At 37.5% G+C, this 18,075-nt stretch overlaps 2 protein-coding genes across 6 annotated transcripts in view; one reads left to right on the forward strand and one right to left on the reverse strand.

Annotated features, from left to right (window-relative positions):
- IMMP1L (inner mitochondrial membrane peptidase subunit 1) overlaps positions 1-7,400 on the forward strand; it is a 65,129-nt gene extending 57,729 nt beyond the window's left edge. For 3 of the 4 annotated variants that reach the window (XM_090262990.1, XM_090263006.1, XM_090262999.1), the window contains 2 exons: positions 1,892-2,002; positions 3,155-3,322. In XM_090262990.1, the coding sequence (XP_090119116.1) occupies positions 1,892-2,002; positions 3,155-3,223 (180 nt within the window). In that variant the 3' untranslated portion in view covers positions 3,224-3,322. Of the gene's footprint in view, positions 1-1,891; positions 2,003-3,154; positions 3,323-6,864; positions 6,963-7,047 lie in introns of those variants that run through there. The other variant, XR_016508179.1, reaches the window with a different exon arrangement.
- DNAJC24 (DnaJ heat shock protein family (Hsp40) member C24) overlaps positions 4,237-18,075 on the reverse strand; it is a 49,350-nt gene continuing 35,511 nt past the window's right edge. Inside the window, exons 4-5 of one of the 2 annotated variants that reach the window (XM_090263028.1) lie at positions 9,192-9,257; positions 4,237-4,862 (exon numbers count right to left, since the gene is read on the reverse strand). In XM_090263028.1, coding sequence (XP_090119154.1) covers positions 4,732-4,862; positions 9,192-9,257 — 197 coding nt within the window. In that variant the 3' untranslated portion in view covers positions 4,237-4,731. Of the gene's footprint in view, positions 4,863-9,191; positions 9,261-18,075 lie in introns of both variants that reach the window. The other variant, XM_090263022.1, reaches the window with a different exon arrangement.

Here is an 18,075-nt window from a genome sequence, read left to right on the forward strand (position 1 = left end):
TTTTATATGCTTATATAAATTTATTTTTCCAAATGGTAATGGGAGGGGAGAAATAAGTAGATCCCAGAGTGTTTTTAGGGCAGTATCGTCGGCAGCCGTCCGTCTCGAGAGACGATGGTGTAGCTTCTTAAGAGTCTATCTGCACCGCCGAGAATGGCTGTGCAGTCCGACTCGGGAGTGACACGGTATCTGTCTCCTCCCGTGTTGAATCGACATCTTGCGATGACGCTGGAGTGTCCTCTCCAGTGAAGCTGAAGCTACAGAGCCTGGGCAGGGTGATATGGAGGGTCTGCTGTTGCCCATGCAGCAGACCCCCCCTCTCTTCGCAGCTGAAGGGTCCAAGGGAAAGACGGAGTCAATACAGCTTGGCTTCAGGTGCGCCGCAGGAGTTGCCGGTGTTGACTACAACGTCAAACCGCCTTAGGGACTCCGGCTCCGGATTTTCTGTTGGGGTTTACTCCCTTAGCCTTTCCCCTGAAGAGGTATGCCGCAAGGCAGCGGAGGTTTTTTGGAGTCAGAGTTTTCCTTCTCTGATGTGCCCTGACTGGAAGATCGAACCAGCGACACTTAGCTCGCAGGGCAGTATGATATTATAATAATGACACATGTCATATATTTGCCCAAACCCATAGAATGTACAACCCCAAGAATGAACACTAAGGTAAACTTTAGACTTTGGGTGATCAGTGTAAGTTCACCGACTATTAACAAATGTGGTGGGGGATATCAATAATGGGGGAGGCTAGGCATGTGTGGGGACAGGAGGTGTATGGGAAACCTCTGTACCTTCCTCTTAGTTGTGCTATGAACCTAAAACTGTTCTAAAAAAATAAAGTATTAGAAAAGTAACTGGTGACATTTTAAAATATTGCAGCCATTTCTTATTAAACCGAATAGGACTATTTTTATTCACACAAAGTTCTCATGTAATAGCCAGTCTAAAGAACAGTGAAAATCCTTCCTGACAGATCATTTTGGACTGGGCAATATAATTCAACTTTATTAGGCAACAAAAACTATAAAATAAACTCTTAAAATGCAATTTTAAGGATTGTTGCTGTAATTTTTTTAAGTTTATGCTGAACAAATATTAATGAGCAAATGTCTCATATCAAAGGCCTTTTTTTTAAGAAACATGTTCTGTTCTAAACATGCTTGTCATTGAGAAAAATTTAAACTTATGTTATTTATCAGTTAATACACAGGACATATAGGAACTAGGGTCTCTTCATTTAGAAGGTTACCATCATTAATTTTACAACTGATGGTTTTATAATAGGTCCTTCTAGTTCTTGGTGGTCATTATTGAAGTATAATGCATTAAAGATATGGCCTGTACAAAGGCAGAACAGGGATCTTAATTAGAATTCTGACAAGCCAACTCCAATAAAATGATGAGATTATTTGTAATTGATGTCACAATCAATTACCATTTAGTTCATCATGAACAGTCTAATAGGTCTGGCCTTGGTATTGGCCCCAGGATGTTGCTGAATGAGTAGCTACCCTGCTTATGCTGTTACTGAGACAGGCGGGCACATTTTCAGTCAGCATCCTAATGACCTCTTTTTGAAGTCTATTAAGTTAATGACCCTGTCACACTGTTTTGATCTCTTATACCCTCAGTTTTGGGTTTGTGTAACAAATTAATGTTTGGGAACCATGCGGCAAACAAACAAACAAAAAATGGTCTTTAAAAATTGAAACCTTAATATTCTAATATTTAAAGTTATTGTATTGTGCAAAAATGAAATCATAGGGTTTGCATGTATTTTTATAAAACAGAACTTTAGGACATTTCTCCCTGCCTGCACAAGACATACCTTTTATTTATAGTAGTACCCAAATTTGTTTTTTTCTTTTTTAAAGGGGCTGCTTTCTTTAATTCCAGGTGCCAGTGGGTCATGTTTGGTTAGAAGGTGATAATCTGAAGAATTCTACAGATTCCAGATACTATGGACCTATTCCATATGGACTAATAAGAGGACGTATCTTCTTCAAGGTACTGTTTTCTGCTTAAAATGTAGGCTTTCTTCTCTGAGTTGCAAAGAAGTTTCTTTCAAAATGAACTTTGAAGTCTTCAAGCTGTCAGTGATTTAACTGTTGCAATAACAGTTGTGAAAATGTTGGCTTATAGCTATAAACGTTAATCCTTCCTCCCACTGAGACAAGTAATAGAGAATATTTTTTGTTTGTTTGCATAATAAAGTTCAAACAACCTTAGTTGTATTATAGCATAAGATGCCTTAATTTAAATGTCCAAAAATTTCTATCTCGTACATCTTGTACAACCATGTTCATATCCTGAGACTCTATTAATGTGCATTTGCAGAAGAGCAGTCTAGAGGCAAACTATCTTTATGCAGGGATATCCCAGTTAAGTACAGTGAGGAATGCACTTATCATGGCTGTAGTAAATACATGGTTCTTAGGAAGAATGATTGTTTTCACTGTTTCTCCTTTTTGTCACAATTAGTAAGGAGAAAAACAGACACAGACATTTGGGGATAATTTACAGGATTCTTTACACTTAAGCATATATTCAAGTAGTTAGGTTTACAGTTAACTTTGAGGGTAGTAAAAGAAAACACAAACACACATTCACGCATATATACAGTTGACTCCTAAATAACAGGGTGGTTAGGGGCACTGACCCCCATGTAGTTGCAAGTCTTGGATAACTTTTGACTCCCTCCAAACTTATCTATAGAACCTGGTACTTGTTCCAGAAAGCCTGCAGATACCAAATCTGTGGATGCTCAAGCCCCTTATATATTAGAAAATCACATAGAACAATGCATACAGTTGGCCTTCTATATCCACGGAATCCCAAGCATGGATCAAAAGTAGTGTTTTTAATCCACTGTTAGAAACCTGGGCACACGGAGGGCCAACTGTATATTAATTGAAAAAGAAAATCTGTGTATAAGTGGATCCACACAGTTCAAACCCATGTTGAGTTTAAATACATATACACATAAAAATTTACTTTCTAAAGGCGTATTTTGATGTAGGAAATTTGTTATTGAGTGAAGAATAAGGAGAAAGTGTTTAATTATATGGCACAGAGAGAGGGATGAATGAAAAAAAGGAATATGATGATGATATAATATCACTTACATTAATTGTCTTCAATCCCATTTTGATTTTACAGATTTGGCCTCTGAGTGATTTTGGATTTCTACGTGATAGCCCTAATGGCCACAGATTTTCTGATGATTAGCAAGCATTTAGTCTTTTCATTTGATTATTGTCTTCTGTTCAAGTGAATTTATTATTGCCACTGAAACCATGTACTTACTAATAAACTATTTGCTACTCAGTTTGTTATTTTTAATTGTTAAATACAAAGAACAAGTAACACCATTTTACAATATATTAATTCCAAATATATGGATAAAAGTAATCCAAAATAAATCATCTAAATTTTATGATAGATATAAAAATATTTTTAGGGGGAAACCTGGATGACAACTTTACTTGAATTTTTAGTTTTATATAATGAAAAGTAATTTCCTCATGAATACTTTATACATTAGCTACATTTATTTACAAGTCAGATTAGAAAACTAGTCTTCAAAGTCCAAACCAACAATAAATACCAAGAGCTCAACCCAATAAAAAGCTGCTAAGTCACAAGCTTGGCTCACTCATTTGAAACTAAGAGTGTTTCAGCAAGCCCAAAAGGATTCCTTTTTAAATCAATTTTTAAGTGAGTTCTGACTTATACTATACACAGAATATTAAAAGTATAGAAAAATAAAATCTTTATTGTACTGTAACAATAATGATACAGTAGAAAAATCCATTTCATCATACTAGCGATGCAAGAGTCCCTTATTCACAAATATAAGCATTAGTGCTATATCTTGGTACACAGAAATTAAAAAAAAACAAAAGGAAAGTAATGCACCTGTTTCACATCTAAAGCTACCATTTTCTAAGTTATATTTAAAGTTGAAGATGGCAGTGTTCAAGATGCTTACTCCCTTTAATATAACCACATGAAGAAATTGGAAATACAGTGTCAGGACTGAAGTCAAGTCTTCTGACTCCAAAGCTATTCTTCGTACAGATGCCACTCTGTCTTCTTTATTCACTTTGAAATAAACCCATGTATGTCCATATTCAGGCTTCATTATGGGCGAAATTGGCCTCACATGTTACTCTCAAAGATTCTAATTTAATGACTGTGGGAGAAGCAGTGGGGCTGGGGGGTGGGGTGGAAAGAAACAGGACAATTGTAATTGAAAAACAATTTAAAAAAATAAATAAATAAAAAGATTCTAATTTAACTCTAATGACCTGAGATTTCGAGACAGTTGTACAATAGGCCTATAACTTTGACAGCTAGAAATATCATGTTACCTCAGAAACATAGTAACTGTATAAGGATATGATGATACTGTGACCCATTAAAAGGAGACATGCTTATTTAAAGAAACAAATCAATAATAAAGTTCTCAAATAGGAATTTGCTAAATATAATTTATAATCTAAATCCCTTTTCTGGTGATCTGTAAATATAACTTATAAATAAAGAGTTAAATTAATTTTCTACTAATCTGGGGCAGACTTTGCATATCATCTTTGCAAATAATAGAGCTGACAAAAAAAGAGAGAATCTTTTCTTGGTCAGCTTTATACAGTTGCTTGAATGGACAAAGTTGGAATGGACTCTCTTCCACCTTCCTGAATATACAGTTAAAGGATTCCACTTAGTGGACAATTTCAGCTACAATGAAGCAGTTCTATAATTAGTGAACAGGTATCACAAGAAATCAGGGTAACTTCTTCTGCTTCATCCTTGGAAACACTGTATTTTCCACCACAACGGCAACTCAGAGAAAAGGACTGCTCATCTGCAGAGAAAGCAAAAACATGTTTCACACGCTTGCCAGCGTTGATAGCGTCACGCACGCACACACAAAATGCATTTACTCCACAGAAATTGCAGAACAAAAGAAAGCAGCTGGGTAAATATAAGATATATTAAATGAGAACTTGAAAATATTTCTTATATAGGGGCAGTGTTTCTAAAAATTATCTATTACATAATCTTTATCTGTAAAGGAGATGGACTGAAGCTGTAAGTCCAAAGATCTCAGGGTGACAACAGATGCTTAAGAAGTGACCCAGGAAATTTATTTGAAGTCTTCTATTTTCTTAAGATTTATATAAATTTCCCATTCTTCTCAACAATGTGTCCAAAGTATTACTGTAAAGGAAAAAACAAACAAACCCTACCTTACTGTTAAAGAGCATTTTCTGCGTGGAGTATTTACTTTTAAAGAGAACTGCTAACTTGGCTGTTTATCAAATTCAAGATTTCATTATACCAGTTGTGGTAGCATACTATTTCAAGAATCTTGACTCAAATAAGAGGTGTGTCCACTGTTACTAAAAAGTCCAGCCATTGTTCCTATAATGAGAATGGTTTGTGCAATATCAATGTAACCTGGCAGCCAAGGAGAGTGGACTGGAATGCACATGTTTGAACAATGACGACTTCACTGTACTAGTCAGTGGGGGCAGTAGACGCCATTAAGTGAGCATGTGTACTGTGTGGCCATCGCATTCAAAATGACTGAGCGAGAGTAGAACAATGGATCTGCATCAAATTTAGTGTTAAGCTTGAACATTCCTCTGCGGAAACTATAAGTATGACGTAGAAGGCCACAGCTATGGGCAACTGGTGATTGGCATCCTCATCATGACAATGCACCCGCTCATGCATCACGTTTCGTGCAGAGATTTTTGGCAAAACATCAAATCACGCAGGTGACTCAGGCCCCCTACAGCCCAGATTTGGTGCCCTGCAACTTCTGGCTTTTCCCAAAACTAAAATCACCTTTGAAAGGAAAGAGATTTCAGACCATCAACAAGATTCAGGAAAATACAACAGGGCAGCTGATGGTGATTGGAAGAACTGTGTGAGGTCCCAAGGTGCCTACTTTGAAGGGGACTGAGGCGTCATTGTCCTATGTACAGTGTTTCTTTTTTTGTATCTTCTTCAATAAATGTCTCTATTTTTCATATTATGTGGCTGGATACTTTCTAGACAGACCTCTTATATAAACACACACTATGGTGTTTTTTTTTCCTGTGAGTGTACCTGTTTGATTTGTTAACAAATGATTTGAGAACCAAAGGGCAATCACTGAAGTGAGATGCCCAAAGGAGGCAATTCAGTGTATCACTGAGCCCACTAAAGTGGAAATTTTATCAAGTCTGTCATTTTCCTGGGAAGTTGAAATGCTTCTGTCCTTTAACTGAAAGAATTCCTGATTTACTGGTCATTCAATTTTACTGTCACTGAGAAGTGACTGTTAAAAATAATTACTGATTATGTTATTTTACTACTGTCATAATTTGTTATACAGATAAATGAACTAAGTCAAGGTATGATTTCTTAAAATCAGGCATCTTCATTCAATTCTCAAATTTCATTTTTTAAACACTTAGATCGCAACATATGCCACTAAAAGAAAAGAGAGAAAAGAAAAAAGAAAAGAAACAAACTTAACAGCCTTGTTTTTGTTCTCTAATCAAGTCTGGCCTTGGAAAAACTAGCAATTAAATGAACCAACTTTATATGTTTCTCCTATCATTAAGGAGAACATGTCTTCATTCACTCAACCCTGCTTTTTATTTTTTTTACCACAATGCTATTTTTCTCCACCAGAAAAAAATTTAATTTTTAATTAAAAAATGCTAACACCTTTCCTGTCTGAGCCAATATACATGTTATCGTAGAGCATGCTTTCATAGTTACTTGTTTTATTATTAAATTGTCTAAAATGTACATATCTGGCCATTGGTTTTCTTAAGCTGTATCTCCCTCTTGTTTTTTTACCACCTCAGTGAACACTGAGAAGTAATTTGAGGTGACATGTGCTCAGTAAATGATGCAGAGGCCACCATGGGGTACTGTGGAGTTTCGTCGTAGATGATTCCAAATGGTAATGCTCACGAAAAACTCACATCTTTGGTTAAATTTCTTCTTATATTATTCTTCTATCACTAAACTAAGTGATATCTTCACAGAAATCATCATTTTAAATATAATGAATGAAGACAAAATGGCCAAGTTGTATATGAGATTAGCTGTGAAGGGAAGGGAAAGCTTAAAACTGCGGTCTCTCCAGAGTTCTCCAGGTATGCCTTTTAAGCATAATAAAATGCATCATTTCAACCATCCTTGGATCAAGAAGCTGAAAATCTGGTCATGTCTACCATGTAGCGTTTCATTGACTCGTCTGTTCTAAATCATTACCTTCCAAGGCTATTCTGAAAGAGATTGTGAAGAAATCTTCAAACAATTTTTTACTTGCCCAGTTGATCCGCTTTTTATTTAATTTCACCTGCCACGAATGCTCTTTTCAATTGCAAAAAAACAACTCAAAATTGAAAACTCAATTGTAAAACCTACGTGACTCGTTTTTAAATATTCTTGCAAAAATAAAGGCTTCATGCAACTGTTGCTTAGTATTTTCTCATAAGGATAAGAACTATTCAGACCTGTACTTTAAATAAGCATCTAAGGACATCCTGTAGTTTTAACAATAACTATAGTGGCTTATAACTGATTATTGGCTGTGGTTGGGATTCCTCTGTATCTTCTTCATTGACAAATTTACTTTAGGAAGTGTCAAGGACAGTAACACATTTTGATAACACTTGATGACTTCATGTTGTATATTTCCTTCAATATCTTAGCATTCATTCTCTCTTGTATCAGAAAGTTCATATATATGTCGATTGAACAGATGCTTCTAGTTATTTTTTCTTTTAAAAAAATCTTAAATTATTATTATATATTTTAAATGTTACAAATGGCAAAAATGAAAAATGACGAAACCCAGTTTTAACTATTCACATTATCAGCAAAAGTAAACAAAATATACTAGTCACATCAACTACAGCAAGAAGAACTAGTTTGTCTAGTAAGAGATTAAACCCACATACACATATTGATACGGTAGCAATACGGTATTTTCAAAAAGTTTATTGAGTTGGGCAGGTCTCCCTGATGACTGACATATTCTGTGCCCCTCATGATCTAGCAGTGAAAGCCTGTGCCACTAGTGGATTCTGCTTGCACAGCAGTAGCTCTTCTCGTTTAAGCTCATGAAATTGTGTCAACCCCTGGGAACCCCAGTTACACAAAACCTTGTCCTCCATTTATTCCATGCAAGGAAGAATGTCTACTCTAGGATTTCATTTGGCACTTTAGGAACAGAGTGGCCCATTGGCAAAAACGTGATCCCCTGTCAGAGTCAATATACCCAACTTCCTAAGAGCGCTAAGTTAAGAATCTGCCATTAAAAAATTTTTTTTTCATTAAACTTGGTTTTAGGAAGGATGGGGCTGTTTATCTTCTACCTATTCACATTCATTAGTAACATTTTATAAACCTCAAGGGAATTTGTATCCCAGGCCGAACAATAAAGTTATAGGGTTAGAAGTATGTAAGAATTCTAGAAAATAGCAAGATTTCTTCACTTGACCAGAGACACATAGAAGTGTGGAACTCACAGCTTCTATTCAGAAAAAGGAACTTAACGTCTTGCTGGAGCAACTCACAGAATTATCCACAGTAGTGAAATGAAATGATTTAGATTTTAAAATTCTAGTAATGAGAAAGTGAAAAAACAAAACAAAACATGACTCATGGTCAGTGAAAGGGAGTGACAGATTTTCATTTTACATCTAAGACACGGTCAAAAAGTGACTGTAAAATCAAGTTCAAGAACAAGAATATAACATTGAAAGGCCTGCCCTAACAGTTTATGATTCCATATAAACAAACAATGGAATGAATGGAAATTCATCTCTAATGTCAACATAGGCTGGAAGGAAAAAAATTACCTTCTTTAACTTCATTTCTCCTATTACATGGAGAGTAAACCAAAAACCAAAGTAGTTTAAAAGAAGGAAACCTTATAAAACCTTATATACCTAGCATCTAATTAGAATAGAAAAATAACTAGAAATGAGTCATATAGGGGACATCAATAATTGAAGTTTAGAATGAAACGAAAATATTCCAGGAAAAAAACACCCACATATATAATCAAAAGCCAAGATATTTCTTTTTAAGATTCCAAATATCCTGAGATTTTTTTTTCCCATATAGAAAATCCCTAATATTTTCCTTTACTGTAATCAAGAGAAAAAAGAAGTCCCACCTTCGTTCCAGAACATTTCTTCAAGATACACTTGAGCATCTACTGGTCCCACATTTCTTAGATCATCTTCTGTAAAATATAAAATGAGACACTTAATTTTGATACTTTAATCACAACCATGAAGAATGCTAAAAAGGCAACTCCAGCCTGGTCAGGATAATTGTAATTTACTTTCCATTTTAAAACTCAGCTTACTACCTTTTTTTTTTTTTAATTCTCACCCAAGGACATTTTTTCATTGCTTTTAGAGAGAGAGGAAGGGAGCTAGAGAAACATCGACGTGAGAAAGAGACATTAATTTGGTTGTTTCTGGTACCTGCCCAGACTGGAGATTGAACCCACAGCCTAGGTATGTGCCCTGACCAGAATTGAACCCTCAACCTTTCATTATGGGATGATGCTCCAACCAACTGAGCCACACTGGCCAGGGCTTAGCTTACTACTTTTGACAGCAGTTTTAAGGCTGACTTCAGCTGACTAAAAATTCCAGAACACACCTCTTATAAACTTTAACAATCAAAATCTATCATTTACCACAGATATGTAACATGCAAAATCATGAAGTTGATTTTGATGATTCCTTGTGATTAGTGACCTTTTTTGTGAGACAGGATAATCCACTTTTTGTCAGATAAACCATATCTGTATCTAAGGAAGGAAGAGCTGAGTAAAAATAACTATTTGAATCTTAGTTCTACTATTTTAGTACCTTTCTAGCCCTAGATATATGAAGTTATCTCTCACTTATCTACTTCAGAAATTCAGTTGTTAAGGACTGAATTGTGACCACCTCCCACTCTGCCAAATTCATATGCTGAAACCCTAACCCCCAATGTGACTGTATTTAGAGATAAGGGTTTTAGGAGGTAATTAATATTAAATGCGGTTACAAGAGTGGGGTCCTAGCCTGACAGAACTGGTGACCTCCTAAGAAAGAGATGGGTCCCCATGTGTGTGCACAGAAGGCATCACAGGAGGGCACAGCTAGAAGGAGGCTGTCTGCAAGCCAGGAGACCCCAACAGGAATTCTATGAACTGGCACCTTCATTCTGGACTTCTGAGCCTCTAGAAATGTGAGAAATTTCAGTTGTTTAAGTTACCTCTCTGTGGAATTTTGTGATGGCATACGGAACAGATTAATAGAAGGATGTTATACCAATAACATCAGATCTGGCTAAAAGTACTTTTAAAAATAAAGCTCTATCCAAATGTAAGGGGCTATTAGTCATATGATTTTTATTTGCTTGCAACATAGTAATTAATAAGTATCTTAAAGGAAGAATTACTTTAAAATATTTCAATAACCATACAACATAACTGCATTGTGTTGATGTTCCATTGCCATTTCCTGGGTCAAAGACACCTGGAATTCCAACCAAATTTAGTAAGAGTATGGCCCTGGTAGTATAAGCACGCACTTTTACTTACAATGAGTGTACCTGGGGACAAAGAAAGCAACTACAGATAAAAAGCAGTTGTCTTTGTTTTTAGAGGCATTTCTGTATGCTGGTATCATTCTTCTAAAAGTAAATGCTTAAAAGAAACTCCTAAAATCCACTCCTACCCCAATGAAATTTCCTGTAGCTGTCTCACTAGTATCTTGTTCACTTGCTGAGAATGCTTTCCTTTGATCTGTTGTGTGAATGCCTGCAATTTAATTATATTTAATAACTGCCTGTTCTTTAATGGTGAGTTATACAATTTTAAAATAGATAAAAAGATTATACAATATTTTGAATTCACCATGGTTTTCTATTAGGTATATCAAATATTGAATCACTTCATATTTATTGGTTAACAGCCGTCTATTAAGCTGTCTCTAAAATCCAAAGATATAGACTTTGCCTACTGGTCAGGGGTACTTCCTACATGTCTGTGTGCCCACTGAATAGGGGATCCAGAGTGTATCAATATGCTAAGTAATTTATGAACATCAAAACAATTTCCACATTGTATATAAAATAAATTTGGCTATATGTTACTCAGCATTCCTCCTTCCCTCCCTCCTTCTCTTTCTTTCTTTAGAGGGGAAATGGGGAGAAAAAAGGGAGAGAAACATCGTTTGGTTGCCTCTCATCTGTGCCTCGACCTGGGGACCAAACCTGCAACCCAGGCATGTGCCCTGAATGGGAATCGAACTGGCAACTCTTTGCTTTATGGAGTGATGCCTGACCAACTGAGTCACACTGGCCTGGGCAGTATTCCTATTAAAAAAAAAAATTCTACTAAAAGTCTTACAGGTAGAGGGAAAAGACTCTTATCAGAAAGACCAGGATAGTTTGCTTGAATGGGGAAATCAAACATAATTTTAGATTTGAAGAACAGGCGTAATTGTCACTTAACAGATCCTGGTAAGGGGAAAAACAAATATATGTGATTTACAGTCATGTTTCCTATATGCGTTACAGATATCACGTATTTTTGAAACCAAAGCAAACAAGACAAGGCAGAGTTAATGACGAAATGAATCAACCTTCTTAATCTGACCTATCTTGGACACCTATAATACATTCATATACAAAAAGACTACCCATTCATATATGTCCATTATGCAATTTTCATCTTAAAATAATAAATGAGAAATAACTGGAAAGTACAACTGCAAGCACGTCAGCTTTGTATTGTTCCGGTTCTCTGCTGGGAAGCTGTTGTTATTCTCTCCCAGTTACTATTTCTGTATTCATGTGGAACCCTAACATATTATTCTACCTACTCAAAAAGGTGGCTTTTACATTTTTTCTTCTCTATATACAGGAACTTTTGAGTGCCTACCTATTTCTTAGCTGAAAGATCAGCTTAGACCTTGCAGTAAAAGGGAAACCACCACCAAATGGTAATTTGCCCAAGGTCAGAGCTAAAGGGAGTGTATTAAAGTACTGTCATGGTGTGTGGCTGTCTAAGCGTCTGCACTATATCGATCTGATTATTCAATACCATGCACACACATACAAGTTTCTGTGGGGATTCTGGTTATAAAGCCAGTACCTAACATAGAAGAGAACGCACTGTGGTGTTGGGCGTGGGGCAGTGAGTAGTGACTGCAAGGAGTCATGGGCGGTCAAGGGCACTGGTCAGACGGGGGTGTTTATTGTGACAGTCCCTCAAGCTGTACATTTAGGACTGGCACACTTGTCTGTATGTATGATATACTTCAATAAAGACCCTAAAGGTCGTGTGTAGAGACTCTAGTGGCTACATTTTAAAAGAGAAATAAGGAAAGGAAAGTTAGGAGAAAGAAGTAAAGAGCCCCATAAAGAGGTGTGTATTTTTAAATGGATGGTAATTAACGACTTTTGAAAAAGGCTGGGGGTGATGAACTTGGGGAAACTGGATCCCCGGAAGACTGTATAATGAGCAGCGGGGTACATACAAGTAAAAGGTGAACCTAAACGCGGGGAGAGGGGGTGGGCACAGCAACCCTGTCCACTATGGTTACAAGGAAGAAACACAAACGAATCAATGTTTTTCATTTACTAATTGAATTTATTGAGGGGACATCAGTTAATAAAACTATATAGGTTTTAGGCGTACAATTCTATAATACATTATCTATATATTGTGTGTTCACCACTCCCAGTCGTTTATTCCCCTTCACCCTTTTGTGCCTCCCTCAACCCCTTTCCCGCTGGTAATCATCACTGTTGTCTGTGTCTATGAGGGTTTTTTTTTTCTTCATCACTACACCTTTTCACCCAGCCCCCCAACCCGCATCCCCTCTGACAGCTCTCAGTCTGTTCTCTGAGTCTGTTTCTATTTTGTTTGTTCATTTATTTTGTTCTTTAGATTACACATTTAAGTCAAATCACATGGCATTTGTCTCTCCCTGACTGGTGTATTTCACTCAACATAATGCTCTCCATGTCTATCCATGCTGTTGCAAAGGGTAAGATTTCCTTCTTTTTTATGGCTGAGCACAGAGAATGAATGGGGCTAGTGGATTCCTGTAAGGGGGAGGCACTGGTCAGGTTCGTGGTCAAGTAGGAGACATGGCCTCTGATCCAAAGCCACACCACTCAGTCACTGACACCTTCAAAGTCTGCCCAGACCTCTCTACACCTGGACCCAGGCAGCTGCTTCTTCAGCTGGGAGCAAGCTCCTCAGGGTAGGGCAACTGCGAGCCAGAGAGCGGGCTATTGCTTTCCTCCAGGCTGATGCCATAGGTAAGGAGTCCACCCAAGAAAGATGGCATCTGCAGTGTGGGAGAAGAACTCAGTTCAGAAATCCTGGTGGCTGTCCCTTCAGCTCTCTCCTGAGCACCACAAACCCCAGACTCTCTGATGTGGCTCTAGTCCACTCTGCCTTCCCTCTGCCAGAGCCCAGGGTGAGACTGTGAACAAGATTTTGTGCATAGCCCTTTAAGAGGGTGCCTGTGTCTGCAGCCATCTCTCCCCAGTGGACAGAACCCCTGCTAATCTTCATAGCCAGATGTTACATGGGCACCTCCTCCCAGCCGTGTTGCTTTGGGCTGGGGAACCCGGCTTGGGTTTGAGACTCCACTCTTCTCAAGGGGAACCTTTGCAGCTGAGCTAACTCGGGAATTTCAGCCACCACCAGTGGGAGCCAGGCCAGCCCTTTTCGTGTCTCTGTCCTTCCTACCAGTCTCAATGTGGCTGCTTCTGCAAATCCTTGGTTATAAGACTTCTCTTCAGCTAGTCTTCAGTTCATTCTTTGTGTTAATTGCTCTATATTTTAGCTGTAATTCCAGTTTGGTCCTGGGAGAAGCTATTCCACCTATTCCACAGCCATCTTGGATCCCCCTGTTTTTTTCACGTTTCTTTTTTAACATTTTATTTATTTTTAGAGGGAGGGGCAGGGAGGGGAAAAGAGAGGGAGAGAAACACCGATGTGCAAGAGAAACATGAATAGGCTGCCTCTCGCACACCCCCACCTGGGGACCTGGCCCGCAACCCAGGCATGTGTCCTGACTGGGAATCGAACCAGTGACCTTCTGGTTTGCAGGACTACGCCCAACCCACTGAACCACACCAGTCAGGGCTGTTTTTTCTTTTTTAAACAATGATATCTGCTTTTCCACCATTGTAGTTATAATTAGAAAACTTACCATATTTTTCACACTATAAGATGCACCTGACCATAAGATGCACTTAGGTTTAGAGGAGGAAAACAAGAAAAAAAAATATTCTGAACCAAATGGTGTACTAAAATACTTAATAAAATATAACAGAATAATATTTCAACCATGTAAATTGCACAGCAGTCAACAGCAGTATTAAGAACCATCATCACTGTCATTAACAAATGAGGAGAGACTTTAGGTTCAAGTACTCTTCTCCGTCGTCGTCGGCAGCTGTCCGTCTCGAGAGACGATGGTGTAGCTTCTTAAGAGTCTATCTGCACCACCGAGAATGGCTGTGCAGTCCGACTCTTCTAGTTTTCTGGGAACACCAGGTCAGGTAACACGCATCACGGTCTGTGATGCAATATTTGCTCCATAAGATGCACAGACATTTCCCCCCAGTTCAGGGGCGGGGGAGTGTGTCTTATGGAGTGAAAAAATATGGTATTTCATCCCTCATCCTTAAAGTAACTTAAAGGAACCCTATAATTGGCTTTGATAATTGTCTATCAGGCATGGCATTTGCAAAACAGATAAATTAGTTTTGAGTATTACATATTGTAAGTATTTTTGCTGATTACAATGAAATATTATATTGGGTTGGCCAGAAAGTCTGTATGCTTTTTTCCATAAACTAAAAGAGACATTTTTCATTTTCACCAATAACTTTACTGATTTGGATATTTTTAGTCTGTTAGCTATTTCCCACTATTGGCTTCCAGTGGGTAGAGGCCAGGAGTGCTGCTAAATATCTTCCAATGCATAAGACAGCCCTACAGCAAAGAATCATTTGGCCAACATGTCAATAGTACCAAGAAACTCCACAAACCACTTTTGACATATTCGATTGGTCACAGCTTCTTCTCCATACACTGCACAAATCTTAATTTTTGCATTTCAGTTGCATTTTTACCTTTCTTGAAATAATAAAAGCATAATATGCTGAAAATGTTGCATATCTTCTTCAATATTAAAATGGTTCCACAAAAATTCACCACTTCTGATAAGTTTCTTTTTAAAGGTATGCTGATATGACAGCTGTCACAATACAGTCTTAACAAAATTGTTCTGAATGATGTTAAAGATAACTAAGCCACTACGAGAGCCACTGTATGGAAAAAAACTACACGAACTTTTTGGCCAACCTAATAATAAGTACCTGAAAATAAATCCTGTCTCAAAGTTTTCCTGTTAACATGACACTACTAAAAATGTGGAGAGAACATAAACTGACTTAGAAAGTGATTTAATTAAAGGAATAGAGGTTAGGTTTAAATCTGGATCTTAGCTACAGATGGTATAAAAACAAACAAAAAACAGCCACTGGAGAGAAAATGAATTGCTGGGCGCTTGGCATACTCTGTCTTGGGACCACGGCTCCTAGTTCTTTTGAAATGAATATTCAGCTTTTTCTAAGGTATCTAGGAACATTTAAGGTCTGTTCACACCTCGTGGAGTGCTGACATACTTTTAACCAAATATGGGACAAGAAAAACTTCAAAATATATTTTCATATATAATAGAAAGCAATGCACTATAATAGAGAGTTCTTGAGGAATATAATGATAAAATCAAATAATTTATGTGGTTACTTGAAAAAGAATCTTTAAATCTTTAGAAGTATAGGCCCTTCTGACCTTGTGTTCTATTGGATTTGTCTGACAACAAGAGGTGAAAGAATTCTGTGGTTCCATTGTCTCAACAGTGGGATCTAAGAAAACACAGGCAGGACTCATCAGAGAGGTTTATGAGCCTTCATTCAAAGAGATTAAAAGGAAAATCTACAGAGATTCTTTTCACACTGAAGAATAACATTAAATAACTATTAGCAGCTTGGTTCAGTAAAGCTTACTAGAACTCTCGCTGGGTCATTCACAACTTTCTAAAAGAGGAAAGGCTTTTTTTCAGCTCCATTTGGGAATCAATAAATATTTCTTACTTCTTACAAGACAATGGAATTCCAGTCTTTTTAAACTTCCTCTTAACGATACTAAAATTTCTAACACGACTCTTTGTTCGCTGCATAAATAATTATACTTCCTAATCCCAGGAAATTTTCTAACTGTAGCTACAATTCAAATAAATAGTATAAATAAATAACAGCAACAGAAAGCTACAGAGGAGAGGAATTTAACTATTTATTATGGCCTGAGGTATCTAAAAGTCTCAGTCAACCCAGTATTGGCCAAAAGCTGGAGTCCGTCTTCAGCTGTTTCCCAAATACTTATGTGTACTGAGGTCCTGTTACTCAAGTGATCGGGTCCGCAGAGTGCTCTCATGTAGCAAGTGGTCCACTGTAATTTTCTATGCATGTTAAAAGCAAACAATGTTTTCCTTTAGGTCTTAGTATCTTGCTATTTAAAAATCAAGTAATTTAATTCTAAACAATCACCTCAATCTTAAAAATAATTTCACTATACATAATTAAATTTTTCACATAAGAAATGACTTGAAGGAAATCTGAAATGACTTGTCCTTAACTGTCTTTGATCTTGGAAGTCTCTGTTTTGATAAGAGATTCAGAATCAGTCAACATTTATCTGGAAACCTGCTCATTAAGTCATAAAGCTCTATAATCCTTTCCCAGATAGAATTAAGAGTCACAACTGCAAGGCTTTCTTTGTCAAAGAAAAATGACAAATTTCAGGTTTCATTATGGACTTGAAGGACTGCAGAGCTTTTATAAACTAAGTCTAAAGCCAGTGCTCACGAAAGGTACCAAAGAAAGCCCAGAAACTGTACTTCATGTTTCACTACAGCAGCGGTCCCCAACCTTTTTGGCACCAGGGACCGGTTTCATGGAAGGGGGTGGGGTGCGGTTGGAGGTGGAGCTCAGGCAGACAGATGTAGGGGAGACAGGAGGCGAAGCTTAGGCAGCTTTGCCCCTGGCCTGGTTCCTAACAGGCCTTGGATAAAATGAGGCCTTGGCTACGAGCTCAGTTGGTTAGAGCTTCATCCCAATGCACCAAGGTTGTGGGTTCTATCCCCGGTCAGGGCCCATACAAGAATCAACCAATGAATGCATAAATAAGTGGGACAGTAAATTGATGTTTCTCTCCCAACCCCACCTCCTCTCTCCCTCTATAAAATCAATGAATTATTTTTTTTTAAAGTCACAGAATGGCTTTGAATTCCCCCTCTATCAATTAGTAGGTATATAACCTTAGTCAAATTAGTTAACCCCACTGCACCTCAGACTCTTTTTTCTGGAAAATATTATTTCTTTCTTACAAGGTTGTTGAACAATTATTAAAAGACAATTACCATAGGTCCAGTGCTCAATAAATGGCAGCTATTTGAACTCCTATTATCTAATGTTTGTTTTGACCTGTCTATATACCATTATTGTTGGGAAGGTGGAAGGGGAGCCTCAGTGTAGGAAAGCAGAACTGTTGCCTTTGGATTTGTAAATGTTAAGTTCAATGTACTTTGCTATTGTCAGTTCCATTAAATTTGACCCCTTATTATCAAAACCATACCATATAATTATTTAGTCCTCTGAAGTATCAAACAAATGAAAGTTGGGAAACAGAAAAAATTCAAAGTAATTTGTGGATTAAATTCAGAGGTCAGAAGTGATGGTGGATTAGAATGTTGGGGAAGCTCTTTTTGGTGGTCTGGGGTGGGAGACAGGAGGACCTGAGTTGGCGCCTGCATAAAGAACACTGTGAAGAGTCAGGATGGGACAGTGTGCTGAGTAATGACAAACAGCATAAGCGATGTGTCTGGGAGCCCGTAAACTGCTCAGGGGAGAGGATTCACACTAGTTTTGTGATTAGTGATGAGGTTAGAAAAAGTAATTAGGGA

The sequence above is a fragment of the Furipterus horrens genome, unplaced genomic scaffold (genome assembly GCF_987537825.1).
Source record: "Furipterus horrens unplaced genomic scaffold, mFurHor1.1.pri manual_scaffold_2, whole genome shotgun sequence".
NCBI lineage: Eukaryota > Metazoa > Chordata > Mammalia > Chiroptera > Furipteridae > Furipterus > Furipterus horrens.